General features: G+C 45.2%; 1 protein-coding gene across 1 annotated transcript in view; it reads left to right on the forward strand.

Moving 5' to 3' along the window:
- Positions 1–1,708: 1,708 nt before the first annotated feature.
- LOC140913865 (cytosolic phospholipase A2 epsilon-like) overlaps positions 1,709–23,549 on the forward strand; it is a 62,663-nt gene continuing 40,822 nt past the window's right edge. The window contains exons 1-3 of the mRNA XM_073350676.1: positions 1,709–1,819; positions 2,219–2,305; positions 9,455–9,524. Coding sequence (XP_073206777.1) covers positions 1,709–1,819; positions 2,219–2,305; positions 9,455–9,524 — 268 coding nt within the window. The remainder of the gene's footprint in view (positions 1,820–2,218; positions 2,306–9,454; positions 9,525–23,549) is intronic.

Here is a 23,549-nt window from a genome sequence, read left to right on the forward strand (position 1 = left end):
TGACGCTCCTCCTCTCCTGCCTCCAGCCCAGCTGGGACTAGCAGCTGATCCCGGCTCAGGGTAGGAGCCACTGACTGGGGGGTCCCCCATCCCCCTGGTGATTTACCTCTCTGCCAGCTGCTCCAAGTGCCTGAAATGTTGTACCTGCACAGCTAAGGAGTGGTGTGTGACTGCTCTTGTAGCATCCCTTTGCTTCCCTGTCAGAAAGTCATTTTTCTGTGGGAAAGCAAAGAAATCTCTGGGGGACATTAATTCTGCGCATGCGCAGTGGCGCAGAATTCCCCCAGGAGTAGCTGGTGTGTCACGTTACACTGAGTGCAAAAATATATACATAGTCCTGGGCCTCACAGCATGGACACCTGAATTCCACTGGACCAGGGCTGGCACTATATTTTGCCGCCTCCAAAAGTTGTTCAGGGGAGTACTCAGCCAGAGTAGTGTTCGTAGTGAAGCCGATACAAGGGAGCTGCCCTTTAAAGGCTGAAACCTGAGGCTCTATAGTGGCCAGCCATGCAGGAGCTGTACTGGAGTGATAGCTCCAGCTTTTGGTTATTGGTGTACGCAAATGTGTGAGTGCATAGGGTGCCCTTAAAGACACAGAACTCTGTGCCCCTGAAAATCACACAGCTGCAGCTCACAGCTCGTGAGGGGTTGTGTGACTAAATCACAATCACAGGTGCCCATAAAATTTGGTGTCCTAGAAGGACACCTGTGTGGCATATTCCTAATGCTGCACCAACCCCTGCCCAGCAGCAGCTCCTCCTTCCCTCGCCATTAAAGAAGTTCGGGAATTGAAGATAGGGAAACTAGGGAAGGACTTGGGCTGTGGGGTGACCTTCAGGGTTGAAGCAGAGGTGGAATCCAGACTCAAAGGGAATCTTGGGGACAACCACAGCTAAGGGGGGACCTTGTAATGAAACAGCCTCAGAGGAGACATATTCATAGGGAGGGTCTTGGGAGGACAAGCTTTTGGGGGACCTTGGAGGGGACACAAACTCAGAGAAGGGCCTTAAAGGGAGACTTGGAGAGGGAAATTCAGGGGGACATAGGGTTGGAAGGAGCCTTGGAGAGATGGAGGTATTTTTGGAGGGAGAGGAAAGAGAAATTGGAAATTTGGAAGGCGTGAGGGAGGGGGAATGTTTGAGGAGAGAGAAGTGTGTTCAGGCTTATTGATGGTGGAATTGTAGGAGGTAAATTATAATGGCAGGAGGCAAGGGGATGTCTGTGGTACTATGAAGGAGGTCTGTGTCTCCCTCAGCTTTGGTGACAGTTATTCCACTGTGCTCCTTGACCCCCAGCAGGTGATCTGGGAGGGGGTGGAGCCAAGCTGGCTGGACATTGGGCAGGGGACAAGTATCAGGCCTTCTCTTAATGGCTGTAGCAACTTGCTCCCACTCTCTGTCCTCATTGCAACAGGAGAGCAAAAGTGGGATTTGAATCTCAAAGGAGTGGCACACTGCTTCCCACTGCTCCCTGTATGGGCAGTGCCTAAAAACACAAAGTATGTGCCCCTTTGGCCTCTGCATATCCTGTTCCTCCATCACTTCAGTTGCAAAAGAATATCCCGCTCTTGCAACAGACTTGCTCTTATTGTGAGGAAAGTGGGCGGGGATTCTTTCTGTTAAGAGAATCACAGATGGGTAGGGCTCTGTGTCAATATGTATACAGCACCTACTCAGCAACCCCGGCTGTTTTCAAGTCTGCACATATGTTTCAGGAGTCACTGCCAGCTGTGGAACCTAGTACTCAAGTACCATTGATAGTGCCTGACTTGAATGTAGCAGAGACCACAATGGAATCACCTGCTGGCTTCCATGAGGTAAGAAAAAATAAATAAAACCAAATAAGATTTGCTGAGACCCTGATTCAGAACTGCACAACCGAGTGCATGGAGTTTCAGTCCTGCCTTATCAGGCAGGGTTGCTGTTCCTCTGACATCTGCAATTGTGAGGAGTTAGCACTCTTACCATATTTTATAGAAATGGTTGACACTTCCGTATTTTTTTTTCACTTTTTTTCCCACTTTTACTCACAGCCTTGTCAATAAAAACAAAAAGGAAGTACAGACTAACCTGTGCCATACTGGGAGTGAATAAGCAGCAGCTCCACACTTTGAAGTCAAAATATGATGCTACAATTATGAATTTATATTGTGAAATTGGAAAAATGTTTTCAAATATTACCACTTGCCCATTCTTGCTTCTTTTCCCCCTCTCAGGACTTAAACAGCAAAACAGACCCACTGGGAAATGTAGGAACTAAATGGATGAAGCAGCAAGCAGTACAGTGGGATGCTGACTATAAGGTACCATAAAATAGACAACATTTTGGGGAGAATAAATAAGTTTATGGATCTTTTTGAGGGCGAGTGGGGGCAGGAGTTTTGGGATGAATTTACTAATTATCAAAGTGTTGAATATTTAGTGATATTAGGTTCCAGGTTGAAATTTCCTTATGTTAATCATCTGAATCCAGAGCTTAATTTGTGCCAGGGCTTACCAGGGCTGAGTCCTGGCACCTCTAGTCTTGGCAATTCATCACCCTGACACATCTGGGCTTGCTGAACCAGTTATGAATGTAAAAAAATTGTTTGAGCCCTGGCACCTAATTGCTTGAGCTCCAGCATCTCTTTCATTATAAATTAACACTATCTGAATCCAATCATTCTTTTGTGCTATATTTCTCTCTGTATGGTTTGTAACAGGCAACATATATTAATTTCATAGCTTCATTACTCCTGAGGGCATTCTGTGACAAAAAAATTAAAATTCTGCACCAAAATATTTAAAATTCTGCAATATTTTGTAAATTTTATTTGTCAAATAAATGTGGAGGCTCCAACATCGCATTGGGGAGCACAGGCCACTGGCTGCACAGAGGTGGGAGATCACTCTGCAGCTCCCCACCGGGACATGGACTCAGTGGTGAGATTGCACCCAACTCTGACACAGTGGAAGGACTGGTCCGGCCCCAGAAACACCCCAGGGCCCTGCCCCTCCATGTCAGGTGCACCAGGTGTGGGCAGCAGGTTCAACCCAGCAAGATCCAAGTGTGGAAGGGCTTAGTGTGGGGGGATCCAGATATGGGCTGAGAGGGTTCTGTGTGGCACAACCTGGGTGTTGGTGGCTCAGTGGGGGATCCATGTGGTGGGGGGGATCTGGATGCAGAGGGGCTTGTTGGGGGGTTCTGGGTGCAATGATAATGGGACTCTGCAGGGGGGATCCAGGTGAAAGTGGTTGGGGCTCAGCGGGGGAAGGGTCTGGGTGAGGGGGGGGATAGAGCTCAGCATGGGGGTCTGGGTGTGGGGGGTTCAGTGGAGGGGTCCAGATGCTGGGAGAGTGTGGGGTGGAGCTCAATGGAGTGGAGATCTGGGTGTGGGTGGCTCATCGGGGTGGTCCAGGTGCAGGAGGAGTGGGGCTTGGCAGGGGGAGTTCTGGGTATGGGGAGTGAGGCTCAGTGGGAGGATCTGGTTTTGAAGGGGTCTGGATGCATGGGGGTTAATCAGATGGGGAGCAGCTCCCTGAGCAGTTGAGGAGTGATGGGTGCAGGAAGTGGGGGAGGGGGTAGTTAGTACAGCTTCCTGCAGCCTGGGGAGAAATGTGGGGATGAGTCTGACCCAGCCCTGGATGCCGTGCAGGGGAAGAGGAAGTCCTGTCTTTCCCAGCCCAGCCGGGACTAGCAGCTGAGCCCGGCGCAGGGTAGGAGCCACCAGCTAGGTCTTCCCCAGTCCCATCCCCTGCCCCAAAGTGATTTACCTCTCTGCCAGCATCCCTGGGAAGGGAAAACATACTGCTGGGGAGGGTCGTATGACCACTCTTGTGGCTTCCCTTTGCTTCCCTGTCAGAAAGCCATTTTTCTGTGGTGAAGCAAAGAAATCTGCAGGGGACTTGAATTCTGCACATACGCAGTGGCACAGAATTCCCCCAGGAGTAACTATCATAGCAGTGGGTCTGATTCTTGGTTCACTTGTATCATTTTTACACCAGCATATCTGCACTAACTTTAATCGAGTAACTCCTCATTTATACCAAAGTGAAAGGAGAATGTGGCCCAGTATCTCACATTCATAACATTATTGTTTGAAGTCCTTTGTATTTTTAACGATAAACCCCAACTTCCAAAACAAATGTTCCTTCAAGCTCTGCTGGAAGAAAGTCATCACAATAAAAGGCTTCTGAGGGAAGAAAGTGGTGATGCCTGCAGGATTGCTTGGAAATCAGTTATAGATGTAATTTGTGTTTATTACACATTAGGAATATCAATGCAAATATTTCTGTCCATTGCTGGATTGCTTACTGCTGGCTATGCATTATATACAGCTGTTGCCTCAAAGCAAAACTGGATGGATTTAAATGAAAAGCTATCTCAAGTTCACTAATGGTGTCTATAATAGAATGTGACTCAGGAATATGACTTATGGGAAATGTGGGGAAATTGGCCTCTTTTCTGTACAAGAAAAGTTTAAGTTCCACAGAAATCCATAGGGTATAAAATATTTGTTCATATAATTTCAAAAATTGTCCAAAACTATGTAAATCACTATCAGTAGAGGTACTCTGGCAACTTCAATGGAGGGAACTTCTCATTTTAAAAGTCTAACTGAAAGCAGACAAATGGTGACAAGTTACCTGTTGGGTCTGCAAGTTGATGTAAGTGGGAACATAACATAATTTGCACTGATCTGGCATTCAGTGGGTGTGTATCTTGCATGCTGGCTCTTAAAAAGGGGATGTAATATAGCTGGAAGAGCAACTAACAAGGAATGTAAAACCTGGTCTTACAACAGTTTTTGTACTGCTTTAACTGTATCTGTTTTGAAATGTCCTTTTGTTTTGCAACAGACACAATTAAAGTGGTACAACCCCCTAGTGTGGATGCGGATTCAGGGATACAAAGATGCTTAGAATAGTATAGCTTAAGCTTCTGAACAGATACAGTTAAACCAGTAGGAAAACTGTGTGTATTCAGTACAAGGCTCCTCCCCATCACTTCAACTCTCTGCTCTTCTTCTCACAGCCTCATCTAAATGTAGCAACTTAAGTAATGCTCAGAATTGCCACCCCCAAGCATTTAGCAATCATGAGATTTTTTTTTAAAGTAATACCCTCCCCCCCACCCCCCAAATGTATTTGCCTCTGGCTTTTGAACCGTTTGAATTCACATTTTCAAGTTTTTTCTGCCACCATAAGAGCTAGAAACTTTTTTTTTAAATGAAAGCAGCGAGTCTTATATAGTCACATAACTCCAGAAGCTGAGGCTTTAGGATAAACACCAAATATGGTGAGGCTTGAGGTAAAATTGCAGGAGTTGGCAGCACTGAATTCTTGAATTGAAATTCTGAAGTCCCAGTGTTAACACTGGTATGAAACAAGGTCAAACATGTTCAATTTTCCATAGTAAACTATGAAGGACGATTGGTTAAGGCACAGGCTTGTGAGATGGGAGATCTGGATTCTATTCCCTGTCTCTGCCTCAGACTTCCTGTGTGACCTTGGGCAAGTCATTTTATGTCTGTGTGACTCAGCTGTCCATCTGTAATATGATGAAAATGCTTACCTGACAGAGGTATAGGGAAGCTTCCTGTGTTAATAACAATATTTAGCCCAAGGCATAAGCCAAGTAAAATGGTGCAAAGCTCATCTAACTGCAGAGCATAATACAATGAAAGGCTTATCTATATGCACAAATGTTTGCCTGATTTCTGGGTATGGTTGAGGTGGTCAATTACTGCCTGTTGTAGCACGATAGTGATTGTATTCATTTTAGGAAAGCATGCCCAGGTCTGTGGCATTGGATATATAGGAAGTGTGACCATTTACAGAAGAAATCCCACTTGTCTTTTCTGTCTAATACATTATCAGAAAGTTTTAGCCCTGATCTACACTAGGACTTTAGGTCAAATTTAGCAGTGTTAAATCGATGTAAACCTGCACCCGTCCACACGATGAAGCCCTTTATTTCGACTTAAAGGGCTCTTAAAATCGATTTCCTTACTCCACCCCTGACACGTGGATTAGCGCTTAAATCAGCCTTGCTGGGTCAAATTTGGGGTACTGTGGACGCAATTCGATGGTATTGGCCTCCGGGAGCTATCCCAGAGTGCTCCATTGTGACTGCTCTGGACAGCACTCTCAACTCAGATGCACGATTGTTTGCCGTTGCTCTGACGCAGGGAGGGGCGACTGACGACACTGCTTACAGGGTTGGCTTACAGGGAGTTAAAATCAACAAAGGGGGTGGCTTTACATCAAGGAGTATTTCAGGCAGGACTTCACGGAGGGTTCCAATAAGAAATGGTGCACCTAAGTTATTGTTCTTATTGGAACAAGGAGGTTAGTCTGGCCTCTGATTGATACATGGCTAGATTTACCTCGCTGCACCTTCTCTGTGAGTGACTGCAGTGTGACCTAGAGGAATGAGTCCCCTAGACGGGGAGCGGGGCAGGGGGGTGGTTTGCAAATGAGTACAAAACAAATCTGGTCTATTTCTTGTTTTGACCCACTCCATCTATCTTTTACATCTTTGGCTGGCAGCAGACGGTGCAGAAGGACTGCATGCCATCTACATCTCATGGCTGCTTGGCAGAAGATGGTACAATAGGACTGCTAGCCATCCTCATCTCTTGCCTGCCTGGCAGAAGATGATGCAATAGGACTGCTAGCAATCCGTATCACCTGCCTGCTCACCATAAGGTGGTTCAATAGGACTGACTGCAGGACTAAAGAGAATGGCCTGATCAAGTCACTCCAAATTTAGTCACTGCGCCCATGTCTGCCCAGGCGCTCCTGATCGACCTCACAGAGATGACCAGGAGCACCTCGGACATGACGATGACGGCTACCAGTCCTATTGCACCGTCTGCTGCCACAAGGCAATGGGTTGCTGCTGCTGTGTAGCAATGCAATACCGCGTCTGCCAGCACCCAGGAGACATACGGTGACAGTGAGCTGAGCGGGCTCCATGCTTGCCGTGGTATGGCGTCTGCACAGGTAACTCAGGAAAAAAGGCGCGAAACGATTGTCTGCCCTTGCTTTCACGGAGGGAGGGAGGGAACGGGGGCCTGACGATATGTACCCAGAACCACCCGCAACAATGTTTTAGCCCCATCAGGCATTGGGATCTCAACCCAGAATTCCAATGGGCAGCGGAGACTGCGGGAACTGTGGGATAGCTACCCACAGTGCAACACTCCGGAAGTCGACGCTAGCCTCGGTACTGTGGAAGCACTCCGCCAAGTTAATGCACTTAATGCACTTAGAGCATTTTCTGTGAGGGGGGGACACACTCAAATATATAAAACCGATTTCTAAAAAACCGACTTCTATAAATTCGACCTAATTTTGTAGTGTAGACATACCCTTATTGAGTCATGTGAAATCCCATTAGGGCTGTGAAATGGGCATTAACTGAGGTTCTCTTTGTCTTTCTTTAGAACTCTTGAGTAGCTATTTTTGCCTTCTTGTATGTTTGCCACTAACACTAGGAAACACACTGAAGCAGTTGAAAATGGTTGTTTCTATCTAAGCTGAGGCCAGCTCATAATTATTACAAAGGGCTCCTTCCATTTGGGGGGTGGGGGTTAGTGGGGTTTTTTTGTGGGGGGGGTTATTTGTTTGTTTAAGGCTTTATTTAAAGGGAATGTTAACCTCCAGTGGGGTAAAAGTCCTAGGAGCATGAAGGAACTGCTATTTCCATTAATAGTGCAAATGGCTAGGGTTCCTGGTTTCAGGAGATGCTATTTTGTTCATGGCCTTTGCTAGGGTAACTTTAATGTCAGCCATTTTGCTGGTAGGACTGGACCATATGCAGCATTTTGGAATGAAAGAGCAAGATCTCTCTGAATTGCCCTCCCCTATAAAGAGTAAATCTCATTTTCTCTTGTCTTGGAGACTGGCTTGTTAAAGGACTACCAGCCCCCTTCAAAGTGATTCCTATATCTTGGAGTAGGATGAATAGGGAAGATCACTGCGTATCTCTCCCTCCTTTGAAGAAGTACAAGGAGGGAGATGGAGAGGCTTCCTCGGGGGGAGGGATAGCTCAGGGGGGGAGGGATAGCTCTGTGGTTTGAGCATTGGCCTGCTAAACCCAGGGTTGTGAGTTCAATCCTTGAGGGAGCCATTTAGGGATCTGGGGCAAAAATTGGGGATTGGTCCTGCTTTGAGCAGGGGGTTGGACTAGATGAACTCCTGAGGTCCCTTCCAACCCTGATATTCTATGATTCTATGACTTGGGCTCGTGCTATGGTGCTAAAAACAGCTATGTAGACATTCAGGCTCCGGCTGGAGCTCAGGCTCTGAAGCCTAGGGAGAGGGATGAGCTTCAGAGCCTGAGCTCCGACTGAGAGGCAACATCTACACAGGTGTTTTCAGTGCCATAGAGCAAGCCCATGAGCCTGTATCTGTTGACCTTGGCTCTGAGACTCGGTGCTGTGGGCTGTGTAGACTGCAAGGCTTTGGCTTTGAGATTTTCCCTTTCTGATGGGTTATTGGCAGAAAGCAGGAGAGGTTGAGGTTCCAGACTGAATCTGGGTGCTGTGGAAACACAAGCCAGGAAGACTTTTTAGAACGACATTTTTCGGACTTACTCAAGGCCCCACACAGTCATAGAGAAAGCCCAGACCACACAGAGGGAAAAGCACCATCATCCAGTCTACACTAGGACTTCCACAAGTGCTAGGGTGAAGAATTCCTTACCATGCTGAGAGTAAAGGAGGCCTAAGTGGCAGGCCTACACTACAAAGAGATTTGCTATGATTAGTTGCCACTCACCTAATACAGGAGAGAAACTAACCATGTGGTCTGTATTGGTGGCCACTAGTTCTTACAAAATTAAAATTCTACCTTTTGAAATAAACAAACCAAAGTTTCTCTAATTTTTTCTCCTTTCATCAAAAAACTGCATAAAAAGTAGAAGCCTCTAAATGGGCCTTGAATTTGATTCTAAAACACCACAGGATTTTTTTAAACCATCACACAAAACCAAAGAGAATATTCCTGATTTTGTTTAATCGCGATCTCATGCTGGGATGTTTTAGGTACGAGAGACAATTTCAATCCAGAAACTGTCTTAGATTATTAATATATGAAAATTGTATTGTTCGCTAATTAAGGTTCCTCATCTGTTGGTTATTTCTTTCCTATGCCTTTCTTCTCTGCTCTACATCTTGCCTGGGCAGCTGAAGAGTTTGGGGTCCAATAGGAGTGATTTTTGTGAAATGGGGGATGGAGTTTCGGTAGGGAAAGTTCCATCTATTACTGAGTTATGTTAAGGGTGGAGTTTTCTGGGATTTTTTTTTTTTTGTTGAGTGGGTCTTATTTTTGACCAATTTGTTATTTTAAATAGGCTCCATGAGTAGCCGTCGGGCTCCTTTTAATGCATTGTTATAAATTACAATAAATAAAAACATTCCATATGATGTTCACACATGTATTTTATGTATCATTTTTCTACCAAGGAAGCATCGCTTTGCTACTTGCTCACCGTAAGAATCATACGAATGAGAAATCTTCCTCAGGAAGACTTTTGTGAGTACCTTTACTGTTCCTTTGGGGCTCCTCATAGTTCTAGAATTACTGAGAATACAGATGAGCAACAAGGGCAATTCATTCGTGAGGTAACTTAATTCCAAAGATGAATCTGACTTCAATTAAATCAGCAGAATGAGTAAAGCAGCAATGAATTTGGCCATATGTGTGTTGTGAAATGGACCCATGCACCCAAATTATTTCCAGAGAATATTATCTAGGGTCCAGTTCCATGAGGACAAATAACTGTATTGTTATCCAAATACAGTAGAAGTGCAGTTTATCACAGATACTTGGAGTAGTGAAGAGTGTCTGGGCTATCATGAGTGTTCAGAATATTGTCAAACTATAATCAGACAATCAAATTATTATCATTATTAATTATTATTAGTATTATTATTATTTATTTGTATTGTAGTAGCGGCTGTCATGGAGCCAGGATCCCATTGTGCTATAGCTGTGGGACTGTGGCTTTTTGGGCTTCTAGTAAAGTGTTATTAAACAATTCCCAATTATCATTCACATTTTCCTCATTAACTTCCTCCTCACAGCTGATCTGGCTCATAATTGTTCTCAGATTTGTGGAAATTGGCCCTTTGAAAACCCCAAGTATATATATAATTGGTCTGGACTTTATTCCTTTTCCACATTATAAATGTGATCAAGTCATGATCACTTGTACCTAAGCTTCCATTAATTTTTATTTCTGTGATCAATTCCTATTTATCTGTCAAGATGAGGTCTAATATAAAATTCCCCTGTCTCAGATGCAACACTTTTTGAGTTAGGAAAATGTCATCTATATAATATTTAGAAATTCCTAGGATGTTTTAGTACTGGCAGCATGAGAGATCTCCAGCATGTGTCTCTCAGATTGAAGTCCCCCATGATCATGCAGCTTTTTTCCCTACACATTATAAATAGATGTATAAGTAGTCAGTCATCCTGTTCCCTAGTGTGATTTGGTGACAGGTCTGTAGCAGACCCCAACTAATACCCTATCTTCTGCTTGTTATGTGTTAGAACATTGATCCATAAACACTCAAGATACTTTTTTCTGAGTTATCAGTTATTTGGAAACAGGTAGTGCCATTTTGACAGAGTGCATTCTCGCTCCCCTTTTGCCCACTTGATCTTTCCTGAATAGGTTATAACCATTGATTTTAACATTCCAGTAGTGTGACTCATCCCACCAGGTTTCAGTAATACCAACTAGACTGAATTTATGCTCATAAATCAGCAATTCCAATTCCTCTTGTTTGTTAGCCGGCTCCTAATATTGCTGTTTAGGCAATTAAAGAATTTCTTCTCTTCTGTCCTTAGGTTCCTTGATTAATTTTGTTCTAAATCAGTGCTCATATCTTCCCTTTTTTACCCTCCCCTATTATTATTATTAGTTTAACGCCCTCCTGATATTCTAGCCAGTCTGTCCTTGAGGAGATAGGTTTCCCTTCTACTAAGGTGGACACCATCCAAACTATACAACCTCCCGTAGAAGGTGTACCAATGTTCCACAAAAACAAACCCCTCCACCATACATCACTTAGTCAGCAATTTACTTCCAGAATCTTCTGCCTTCTGTCTTCCTTTACTTGTGAGACAGGAATGATTTCGGAGAAGATTGCTTGGAATCAACTGCCTAGGAGCCAGGAACCACTTCAATCATTCACTCATAATAATCAAGAGTTCTCTTGGAACTTTTGTCCCAGATAGTTCTATATACCACAGAACTGATTCTCCTGAGAGGGTTTACATACAAACCAGTTCCTTGGAAAGTATATAAGACCTAGCAAGTCAACTGATGTCTCGATGCCTCAGTTCCTCCTCTGTAAATTGTGGATAATAATACTTCCTTTTTCATGTCTATTTAGAATGTAAGCTCTTACATGTGTTTGTACAGTGCCAGGCCTAAGGGGGCCTTGATATCAATTAGGGTCTCTAGATGCTACTGTAAGACAGTTTCTAATAATCACAAGATATGGCCAGAGGAAGTGACACAAATATGTGCTGAAAAAGAACCTTGCCCTTGTGACTGAGCTGTCCACAAGCAGGAACCTACAGCAGCAAGCAGATTAGTTTGGTGATTGCCCAAGTAATACCTGGTTCAAAAGGATTTTTAATGAGACCAGTTAGACAAGAATTAAAAATGAGGCCGAATGACTTAGTGGTGTGAATAATTGATTGTAATCAAGGACACATCTGAGGTCTAGTCCCAGCTTAACTGCTGACTCACTCTGTAGCCAAGGGCTACATCTATCTCTGTTTCAGATTCTATCTGAAAAATTAGAATAATATTTAAATACATACTTCTTAGAGGTGCTGAGGATTAATTTGTTTATGCTGTACAAAGATTGAAATATGTTCAGTGTGGTGTAAATGTTAACTATTTTAATTATTTTGAGAAGAGTTTTTTACATGCAGATAAAGTACAAATAACAGGCATTATCAGCAAATGCTACTGTGTTTCCATACTGACATTTGGAACATCATGTTCCATGACTAGGAGCCCTAGTCATGGTCCAGGATCCCATTGTGCCAGGAGCTGTACAAACACAGAGCTCACAATCTAAGTATAAGACAAGAGACAACAGATGGATACAGACAGCCAGGGAAGCACAAGAAAGCAATAAGAAAATATTAATCAGCATAATCGGCAGTGATCTCTGCACACCAGCTGCCCAACCATTGTTAAGTTTTTGTAGGCATCAATGTAAGGAGAGTTTTGAGGAGTGATTTGAAAGTTGATAATGAGGTTGCCTTGAAGATGTTTACAGGGAGCACCTCCCAAGTGTTAGGGGCTACTTGGGAGAAAGCATAAAGGTGCTTGTTTGAAAATTTAACAAGTTGGCAATGGAAGCTGGCATCATGGGCTGATGGGAGGTGAGCATTGACAACATGAGTAGATGAGAGGTGGGATGGGGATTGACAATGAAGGGCCTTGAAAGTGAAGACAAAGCAACTTTTACTTTTGATACGACAGAGAAGGTGGATCCAGTGAAGGGATTCAAAAAGCGGAATGACACGGTCAAAGCATCGGGCTAAGAAAATTACTTTGGAGTGGCATTCTGAACGGATATGAGTGGGACAAGACTGCATTTGTCAAGGCCAGAGAGAAAGGCATAGCACTAGAGTGGAAGGACTGGAACCTGGGTTTCTGACATCTCTGTTGGAATAACAGAGACTTGGTGGGATAACTCACATGACTGGAGTACTGTCATGGATGGATATAAACTGTTCAGGAAGGACAGGTAGGGCAGAAAAGGTGGGGGAGTTGCATTGTATGTAAGAGAGCGGTATGACTGCTCAGAGCTCTGGTATGAAACTGCAGAAAAACCTGAGAGTCTCTGGATTAAGTTTAATAGTGAGAGCAACAAGGGTGATGTCGTGGTGGGAGTCTGCTATAGACCACCGGACCAGAGGGATGAGGTGGACGAGGCTTTCTTCCGGCAACTAACTGAAGTTACTAGATCGCAGGCCCTGGTTCTCATGGGAGACTTCAATCACCCTAATATCTGCTGGGAGAGCAATACAGTGGTGCACAGACAATCCAGGAAGTTTTTGGAAAGTGTAGGGGACAATTTCCTGGTGCAAGTGCTGGAGGAACCAACTAGGGGCAGAGCTCTTCTTGACCTGCTGCTCACAAACCGGGAAGAATTAGTAGGGGAAGCAAAAGTGGATGGGAACCTGGGAGGCAGTGACCATGAGATGGTCGAGTTCAGGATCCTGACACAAGGAAGAAAGGAGAGCAGCAGAATACGGACCCTGGACTTCAGAAAAGCAGACTTTGACAACCTCAGGAAACTGATGGGCAGGATCCCCTGGGAGAATAACATGAGGGGGAAAGGAGTCCAGGAGAGCTGGCTGTATTTTAAAGAATCCTTATTGAGGTTACAGGTACAAAGCATCCCGATGTGTAGAAAGAACAGTAAATATGGCAGGCGACCAGCTTGGCTTAACAGTGAAATCCTTGCTGATCTTAAACACAAAAAAGAAGCTTACAAGAAGTGGAAGATTGGACAAATGACCAGGGAAGAGTATAAAAATATTGCTTGGGCATACAGGAGTGAAATCAGGAAGGCCAAATCACACCTGGAGTTGCAGCTAGCAAGAGATGTTAAGAGTAACAAGAAGGATTTCTTCAGGTATGTTAGCACCAAGAAGAAAGTCAAGGAAAGTGTGGGCCCTTACTGAACGAGGGAGGCAACCTAGTGACAGAGGATGTGGAAAAAGCTAATGTACTCAGTGCTTTTTTTGCCTCTGTCTTCACGAACAAGGTCAGCTCCCAGGCTACTACACTGGGCAGCACAGCATGGGGAGGAGGTGACCAGCCCTCTGTGGAGAAAGAAGTGGTTCAGAACTATTTAGAAAAGCTGGACGAGCACAAGTCCATGGGGCCGGATGCGCTGTATCCGAGAGTGCTAAAGGAGTTGGCGGATGTGATTGCAGAGCCATTGGCCATTATCTTTGAAAACTCATGGCGGTTGGGGGAGGTCCTGGATGACTGGAAAAAGGCTAATGTAGTGCCCATCTTTAAAAAAGGGAAGAAGGAGGATCCTGGGAACTATAGGCCAGTCAGCCTCACCTCAGTCCCTGGAAAAAACATGGAGCAGGTCCTCAAGGAATCAATTCTGAAGCACTTAGAGGAGAGGAAAGTGATCAGGAACAGTCAGCATGGATTCACCAAGGGCAAGTCATGTCTGGCTAATCTAATTGCCTTCTATGATGAGATAACAGACTCTGTGGATGAGGGGAAAGTGGTGGATGTGTTGTTCCTTGACTTTAGCAAAGCTTTTGACACGGTCTCCCACGGTATTCTTGCCAGTAAGTTAAAGAAGTATGGGCTGGATGAATGGACTATAAGGTGGATAGAAAGCTGGCCAGATAGTTGGGCTCAACGGGTAGTGATCAATGGCTCCATGTCTAGTGGGCAGCCGGTATCAAGTGGAGTGCCCCAAGGGTCGGTCCTGGGGCCGGTTTTGTTCAATATCTTCATTAAGAATATGGAGGATGGTGTGGATTGCACCCTCAGCAAGTTTGCTGATGACACTAAACTGGGAGGAGAGGTAGATATGCTGGAGGGTAGGGATAGGATACAGAGGGCCCTAGACAAATTAGAGGATTGGGCCAAAAGAAATCTGATGAGGTTCAACAAGGACAAGTGCAGAGTCCTGCACTTAGGATGGAAGAATCCCATGCACCGCTACAGACTAGGGACCAAATGGCTTGGCAGCAGTTCTGCAGAAAAGGACCTAGAGGTTACAGTGGACGAGAAGCTGGATATGAGTCAACAGTATGTCCTTGTTGCCAAGAAGACCAATGTCCTTTTGGGATGTATAAATAGGGGCATTGCCAGCAGATCGAGGGACGTGATCGTTCCCCCTCTATTCGACATTGGTGAGGCCTCATCTGGAGTACTGTGTCCAGTTTTGGGCCCCACACTACAAGAAGGATGTGGAAAAATTGGAAAGAGTCCCGTGGAGGGCAACAAAAATGATTAGGGGACTGGAACACATGATTTATGAGGAGAGGCTGAGGGAACTGGGATTGTTTAGTCTGCGGAAGAGAAGAATGAGGGGGGATTTGATAGCTGCTTTCAACTACCTGAAAGGGGGTTCCAAAGAGGATGGATCTAAGCTGTTCTCAGTGGTAGCAGATGACAGACCAAGAAGTAATGGTCTCAAGTTGCAATGGGGGAGGTTTAGGTTGGATATTAGGAAAAACTTTTTCACTAGGAGGGTGGTGAAACACTGGAATGCGTTACCTAGGGAGGTGGTGGAATCTCCTTTCTTAGAAGTTTTTAAGGTCAGGCTTGACAAAGCCCTGGCTGGGATGATTTAGTTGGGGATTGGTCCTGCTTTGAGCAGGGGGTTGGACTAGATGACCTCCTGAGGTCCCTTCCAACCCTGATATTCTATGATTCTGTGATCCCAGTGCCTAACCACTGGGCTATAGAGTCATTCTCACTATTTTGCTGGCCCAGCACATATTTAATGATTTATACAGAGTAGAACAGCTTCAACAGGAGACATTGAAACCAACCTAGCCTAGAATACCCCTTACCCCAGTGGGTAGAGCAATGTGCAGGGATGGGGAGACCAAGCTCAAACTCCTTCTCATCAGGCAGAGATGGGAATGAATTTGGGTCTCTCAGATCCTGGGTGGGTGTCCTAGCCACTTAACTAAAAGTTATAAAGGGACTTGTCACAGCGGCATGTGAATTTAGGAGTGGTTAGTGAGCGCCATCAATGTGGGCTTTGCAGGTGAGGGAACATCTCATTTGAGGATTCCACTGGGACTTAGGCATCCAGGCATCTAGACTGAGCACATGCCTGCTGGCAGAAATTTCAGTGCCTAAAGAGTTAGGCAGCCGTTGGGTGGGGGGGTTTGAGGATCTTGGTTGTCCCTAAATATTGGACTTGTGCTCCTAAGTCTTTTTACGGATCTAGCCCAAATATTCTCTACTCATGGTCTTAGAGATTCTTATGGGAATAAGGGGAAGGAAGTCAGAGGCAGATTTATAATAATAATAATAATAATAATAACAACAATAACGCTAAGTACAGTACTCTGAACAATCAGGCTGTAAGCATCTTAAATTGGGTATCCAAATTAGTAGACACTTTTAACCTTAATTTTTCTGTACCTCAGTTCCCCACCAGTAAAATGTGGAGAACCCCACCCCCATCTCACAGGAGAGTTGTGAAGCTAAATTAGTTAATGTACATGAAGCTCTCAGATATGATAATGATGAGAATTCTGGAAAAGCCCATGAGAAAATTAATCATTCTGTATTCCAAGCAGGGTTTGAATAAAGCACTGAGCCATGCATTGAGGATAAAACAAAAAACTGAACAGCTACTTGTTCAGTGAGCCCAATCCATCCTCTGTGCTGAGTGTGGCAGGTGTCCTATGAAAACAACAGTATGTGATCAAGTGACTGAAGACTATCAAAATACATATATGCAAGGAGGCCAAATAGAGGTTGCATAGGTAACCTTAATTCTGGAAGTTCCTCATTTTTGACTGCTTGACTTTTCAACCTTAGCAAAATAAAAAAATACACCTTACCATATTTTTTGTGTGTAATATCATGTGCCTCTATGGAAAAGTTGGTAAATAGCTACATAACCATTGTGTTTTAATTAGAACTTAATATAGACAATACTTTCTACAGTGCCTTAATCACCATCCACTACTTCAGCATATCTCAGTGCTATGACTTACCTTTTTCCTTGGATAGTGAGCCTTAGCAGCTAATGTGAGTGTGCCTACAGGTTGGAGTGCCAATAGAAGACTGCCAATTTTTGGATAACTTTTATAATTTTTAATCTGCTTTGTGTTCAATATAGGAGCTAGTCGCCTTCCCCGTCAAGTGTATTTGCTTCTGCTGTTTTCTTTTTGATCAATATTCAGCCTTCCTGGACTGCCAATTTTGTAGTGTTACCAGTCCATTAACTGTTCTCTCCATTTCCACTTGGACAAAATTTTCCCTTCTAATCGTGAACCTCCATTAGCTCATGCAGGTGTGATCACCATTGTTGGTTTGATCAGGAGCTTTTACACTTTCTTGATCTACATACTGATCACCAAAAATCCTGACTTGGGGATTTTGGCCCTGTGACAGGTCACGGCCCTCCGCTTCTGTCTTCTCACACAAATAGCCCTAACACCTCTGGTTTGTAAACACTGATGTGTAGTTTATCTCACCCACCACCTCTTTACGGTCCTCCCACAGCAACTCTGTTTACAGTGACATACAAACATTATCCCCTTTTGCCAGAGTCAAGACATCTCTCCATGCAGAGATCACCCTCTACCCCGGTCCTGCTAGCCTCTCCTTCTCATTCGTTCCCCCTTTGCATTTTCTTCCTGTGTGCCTTTCTGCTTTTTCAGATAATGGTTTAACTAGCTTGTTAGCTCTCCCAGCTCAGACTGACTAATAATTAGCCCCAGCTTCCCTCAGTCAGCCCCTTCTATGGGAAAACGAATTGGGCTTACAGGGTACTGGTTCAGCTGCTGGTTCTCAGCACTGTCACAGACCCCACTCCATGATGTGGCTCCCATCCAATATGAAGTCATCTCTGAACAATGTTTAATTACTTAGGTTACACCTCTCTGGGAATTTCAAGTTGGATGTTTTGTGAGAGTGTGTAGGTTTGCATGCTCATGCCGAAATCTAATGCTGTAGTTTGCTAGCAGAGAGCACCTGTCAGCAGCTTGGCAGTGATTGCATCTGTTAGTGCATAAGTGAGGGTGAAGAGACATTCTCTGCAGGCTGATAGAGGAGCGTTACATAAGTCCCTGGTCTTGCCACGGGCACTTAACTGAAACCCTGTGATAGGGCCACTGACAGTGATACTTCTGCTTCCTGCCTATTGTACTGCTCTTGCTGTCATCACCATGGGTGTCACGGCCAGATTCTCATTGCTCCTATTTGTCCCACTGCTGTGGGAGTCCTAGCAAGCAATACATTCAGGTGGGGACTTTAGGACTTTTGGGTATGTCTTCACTGCTGAATTAGCCCAGGCTCTTACCTGGGTGTTGCCCTAGCTCCCTTCTGATTCACATACAAAACCCTCTCACCTGAGTGCAGTGGTGCTTTCAACCAGGGCTAGTGGGAATTGTCTGGGGCTGTAAACTAAAGCCTGAGTGAGGCTTTCACTTATGTGACTCCCTTTGCAGTGAGACCAGGCTAAATCACTTGGGTCCTGACAGTCCTCCAATGCCTTCCCACAATTCCCTCATTACCTTAGAAGGATAGACAATTCACTGGTTTCATTGCTGACATTCCCAGCAGAAACCCAAATTGGTTGACACTTACTTGATGCTCCAGTTCCTCACGAGGACTTTTCTCAATAGTTCACTTCACCATGTGACTCAGTAACTTGATGAGTTGGTAATTACTACATTCTTTCACACCCCCTGTGCCCTTGAAGATAGAGACGAATATGATCCTCTTCCATTCGTCAGGCATTTTTCCAGTTTGGAGGATTAATTTAAAGACATTTGTCATCATCACCACTCCCTCATCGCTTAGTGCTTTAAATGCCTCGGTTAATACACCATCTGGTCCCACATTTAATCCTTTTTAGCAGTATCTGAATCCCCACCCTGGTGTTAAGTCTTGTGAGGTTGTTGTTTGCTCATATTTCCCTATTTCCTCAGATTCTCTTCAGTAAGCAGTTTCTCATAAAACAACTGCCCTCTCCTAACAATTCCACCATCTGCCAGCATTTTTGCTTTGACATGTTTCACAATTCCCAGGTCCTCCATGCTGCTTTGCCTGATACTGGCTAATGTGTATATTCCTTTTCCCACTTTCTTCATAAGTAGACCCACATATAAGTCTTTCAGTATTTGGCCCTTGGCTTCTGCAACTGCTCTTTTCACATTTTTTTTTACCAGCTTGTATTCCTCATAACTTTGCCCCATTCTTACTTTCTGCCATCACTTAAACCTTTCCTCCTTCTGTACGGCCTCCAGTACATCACTACATCTCCTGTCATTTGTACACACACAGCTGTGCACTTTCCGTAGTATGTTTGGATATTTTCCCCTGAACCTCATTGGAGTCATCATGGTTGTTCGGTCATTGTCCAACCTTCATCTCATCCTTAAATCTCTGATTAACTTGCCTACACATGGGCCTCCATCATTTTATCCTTTGTTGTACAACTTGGCTTTTATCCCCACATAGAATTTTCATGAGAAGTCTGTTAAAGCAATTTGTTGCTCTGCATTCTGATCTCCTGGAATCACTTTACAATCTCCTAGGGTTTTTAAATCTCTCCTTCTAATCAGGAAGTAGTCAGCCTGGGACCTGTTGACACCACTCTTGTACTTAATTAAGTGACCCTCCCTCTTTGCAAAGTATGTATTAGCAATAGTTAGGCCATGGGCTCTGGCTAACTCTAAGACCTCCTCACCAGCTTCATTTATGCGTCGTCCTCTGTGACCGTCATCATAGCCCTGGCTGTGTTCTTGCACAGAGCCATTGAGATCTGCTCTGATGATCAGGAACTCAGCTTGTGTCACTTCAATTATGACTTGGTTCAGCACTATCTGAAATTCCTCCTTCTCCTCTGTTGAACAGCCAATGTGTGGCATATATAACGTGAAATATTTGGTCTTTGCTCAGTGCTATTCTAACTTTCATCAGGCAGTCACTCTTCCTTTGCATTATCATTATCGTTACTCTGTAATATTTATATTGTTTTAGCCCTTCAAGATCCCAGCCAGTGCTGGGCACTGTACAAACACTTAATAAAGGGCAGTCTCTGCCCCCAAAGAGTTTACAGTCTAAAAAACATGAGAAGCTGCACCATTTGGGAGTGAGCAAGAACTTAATGTCAGAACTAGTGTAAGTAGCCTTGTCTCGGGTCTTTAGACAGTGCCAGGGGTAAAAGCATGGAGTGAAGTGATGCTCCCCCATTGGCTTGCAGGGACCATGATGCCACCAGAACTGGCCCTCCCCATGAGAACACCTCACTGATACCTGACTGCGTGAACAGCACAACTGGAAAGCTACTTTCAGTATGTGCTTGTGGTTTACCACTGCATGAATTAGCAAAGCTTTTCTATACTCTGCAAGAAGTTTCTCCTTCACCTTGAACATGTAATTAAAGTGGGCTTTGTAAAAAATTGCTGTCTGAAAGAGTAGAGCTTGGCATGGATGCCGACTGATGGACTGTCATGGGTTATTGTATAGGTGGTGAATGCTGCTGGCATCCATTGTATAACTCAGGGGTGGCCAAACTTACTCACCCTGCAAACCGCATACAACAATCTTCAGAAGTTTGAGATCCAGGAGGCACCTGCTGGGGCTCAGGGCTTCAGCCCTGCGGGGAAGAGGGTCCTGGGACCTCAGCCCTGTGGAAGGCGCCTGCCCGGGCTCAGGGCTTCAGCCCCACTCCTGCTGAAGCATTGAGCTCCAGCAGGTGTGCCCTCTGGGTCTGAAGCCCCAAGATCCCCCTCCCCGCTGGGCACATGGTGCTGCCAGGCCCCCTCCCTGCATGGCAGCTGCTGGAGCCAGCAAGCTGGGAGCTGCAGCAATGGGGAGAGGCAGTAGCCAAGCTGCAGGGAGAGCCACTACTTTTGCTGCTGCCTCTCCCCATGGAGCTAAAGCAGTGGCTCCTCCCTGCAGCTCCCAGTTGTTTGCCACTGCCTCTCCACGCAGAGCTAACACCTGGGAGCTGCAGGGAGAGGCCACTGAGGGTAAGAGCGGGGTGTACCTGGGAGGGCATGACTCAAGCTGGTTCGGAGGGGCAAACCTTTAAATTGTGTCTCCCCCCCGCAAACACCAGCCCTCTGTGGAGAAAGAAGTGGTTCGGGACTATTTAGAAAAGCTGGACGAGCACAAGTCCATGGGGCCAGATGCGTTGCATACAAGAGTGCTAAAGGAGTTGGCAGATGTGATTGCAAAGCCATTGGCCATTATCTTTGAAAACTCATGGTGATTGGAGGAAGTCCCAGACGACTGGAAAAAGGCTAATGTAGTGCCCATCTTTAAAAAAGGGAAGAAGGAGGATCCTGGGAATTACAGGCCAGTCAGCCTCACCTCAGTCCCTGGAAAAATCATGGAGCAGGTCCTCAAGGAATCAATTCTGAAGCACTTAGAGGAGAGGAAAGTGATCAGGAACAGTCAGCATGGATTCACCAAGGGCAAGTCATGCCTGACTAATCTAATTGCCTTCTATGATGAGATAACTGGCTCTGTGGATGCGGGGAAAGCGGTGGACATGTTGTTCTTTGACTTTAGCAAAGCTTTTAACACGGTCTCCCACAGTATTCTTGCCAGTAAGTTAAAGAAGTTTGGGCTGGATGAATGGACTATAAGGTGGATAGAAAGCTGGATAGATTGTTGGGCTCAACGGGTAGTGATCAATGGCTCCGTGTCTAGTGGGCAGTCGGTATCAAGTGGAATGCCCCAAGGGTCGGTCCTGGGGCCGGTTTTGTTCAATATCTTCATTAAGGATATGGAGGATGGTGTGGATTGCACCCTCAGCAAGTCTGCAGATGACACTAAACTGGGAAGAGAGGTAGATATGTTGGAGGGTAGGGATAGGATACAGAGGGCCCTAGACAAATTAGAGGATTGGGCCAAAAGAAATCTGATGAGGTTCAACAAGGACAAGTGCAGAGTCCTGCACTTAGGATGGAAGAATCCCATGCACCGCTACAGACTAGGGACCAAATGGCTTGGCAGCAGTTCTGCAGAAAAGGACCTAGAGGTTACAGTGGACGAGAAGCTGGATATGAGTCAACAGTATGTCCTTGTTGCCAAGAAGACCAATGTCCTTTTGGGATGTATAAGTAGGGGCATTGCCAGCAGATCGAGGGATGTGATCGTTCCCCCTCTATTCGACATTGGTGAGGCCTCATCTGGAGTACTGTGTCCAGTTTTGGGCCCCACACTACAAGAAGGATGTGGAAAAATTGGAAAGAGTCCCGTGGAGGGCAACAAAAATGATTAGGGGACTGGAACACATGATTTATGAGGAGAGGCTGAGGGAACTGGGATTGTTTAGTCTGCGGAAGAGAAGAATGAGGGGGGATTTGATAGCTGCTTTCAACTACCTGAAAGGGGGTTCCAAAGAGGATAGATCTAGACTGTTCTCAGTGGTAGCAGATGACAGACCAAGGAGTAATGGTCTCAAGTTACAATGGGGGAGGTTTAGGTGGATATTAGATTGGATATTAGGACAAAAATTTTCACTAGGAGGGTGGTGAAACACTGGAATGCGTTACCTAGGGAGGTGGTGGAATCTCCTTTCTTAGAAGTTTTTAAGGTCAGGCTTGACAAAGCCCTGGCTGGGATGATTTAGTTGGGGATTGGTCCTGCTTTGAGCAGGGGGTTGGACTAGATGACCTCCTGAGGTCCCTTCCAACCCTGATATTCTATGATTCTATGAAAAGAGCCACATGTTGCTCAGAAGCCACAGTTTGGTCACCCCGGTATAGTTCATGAACTTAGTATAGTGAGAGAGATGACACATCATCTCTGATTCTACAGTGACATACTTAGCATGACAGAAGATGAATGTTTCCAACAATTTACCTGGATTGCAGAGCTATGTGACGTAGCTATAGTTGAGCTATGTGACCTACTGAGCCATGATTGTTGAATCAGTCTGCAAACAATGCTAAGTTTTGCCTTGCTTGCTGAGGATAGCAGCTGCTTTTCCTGGGATAGGCACACTTCTTCTAAGACAGGGGTGGGCAAACTATGGCTTCGGGGCCGCATCAGGCCCTTCAGACGTTTTAATCCGGCCCTCGAGCTCCTGCCAGGTAGCAGGGTCTGGGGCTTGCCCCGCACTGGTGCTCCAGCCAAGGAGTGGGGTCTGGGGTTTGTCCTGCTCTGCGCGTACTGTGACTCTATGCGGCTCCTGGAAGCAGCGGCTATGTCTACACTAGAGAGATTACAGCGATGCAGCTCTAAGATCTTTCATGTAGCTGTTCTGTGCTGATGAGAGAGTGCTCCCATTGACATATTTAAACCACCCCCAGTGAGTGGCGATAGCATGTCAGCAGGAGAAGCTCTCCCGCCGACATAGCACTGTCCACACTGGTGTTTATGCCAGCGTCACTTATGTCGCTCAGGGGGCTGGAACATTAACACCGCAAGCGACATCACTTTTGCCAACGTAAGTGATAGCATAGACATAGCCTCACACGAATGTGAGAGGAGAATCTACCTATTATCTCCAGGAGTCACAGAGAGCACAAACCACTGTGCTACCCTTGAAGAGTTTCAGTGTGTACTCCTTCCCACCCTAAGTAGGATCAGCTCCACTGATTGGCATGGAGGGAGGATAGTACCATGGCGCTCCCTATGTGACAAGTCAAAAATTTGAGTGCTTATCTAAATCTTGAGGTTTCACCCATATCTATTTCTAATTTACAGATATGTAAATAAGATTCCAAGAAGAGAGATTTTCTTTTTTTATGTTTCATCAACAAGCTTAGGGTAGAATTTTTTTCTCTAGATCCTTCTGAAGCACTAAGAAATGTGTGACATGCAAGCTG

The sequence above is a fragment of the Lepidochelys kempii genome, chromosome 6, assembly GCF_965140265.1.
Source record: "Lepidochelys kempii isolate rLepKem1 chromosome 6, rLepKem1.hap2, whole genome shotgun sequence".
NCBI lineage: Eukaryota > Metazoa > Chordata > Testudines > Cheloniidae > Lepidochelys > Lepidochelys kempii.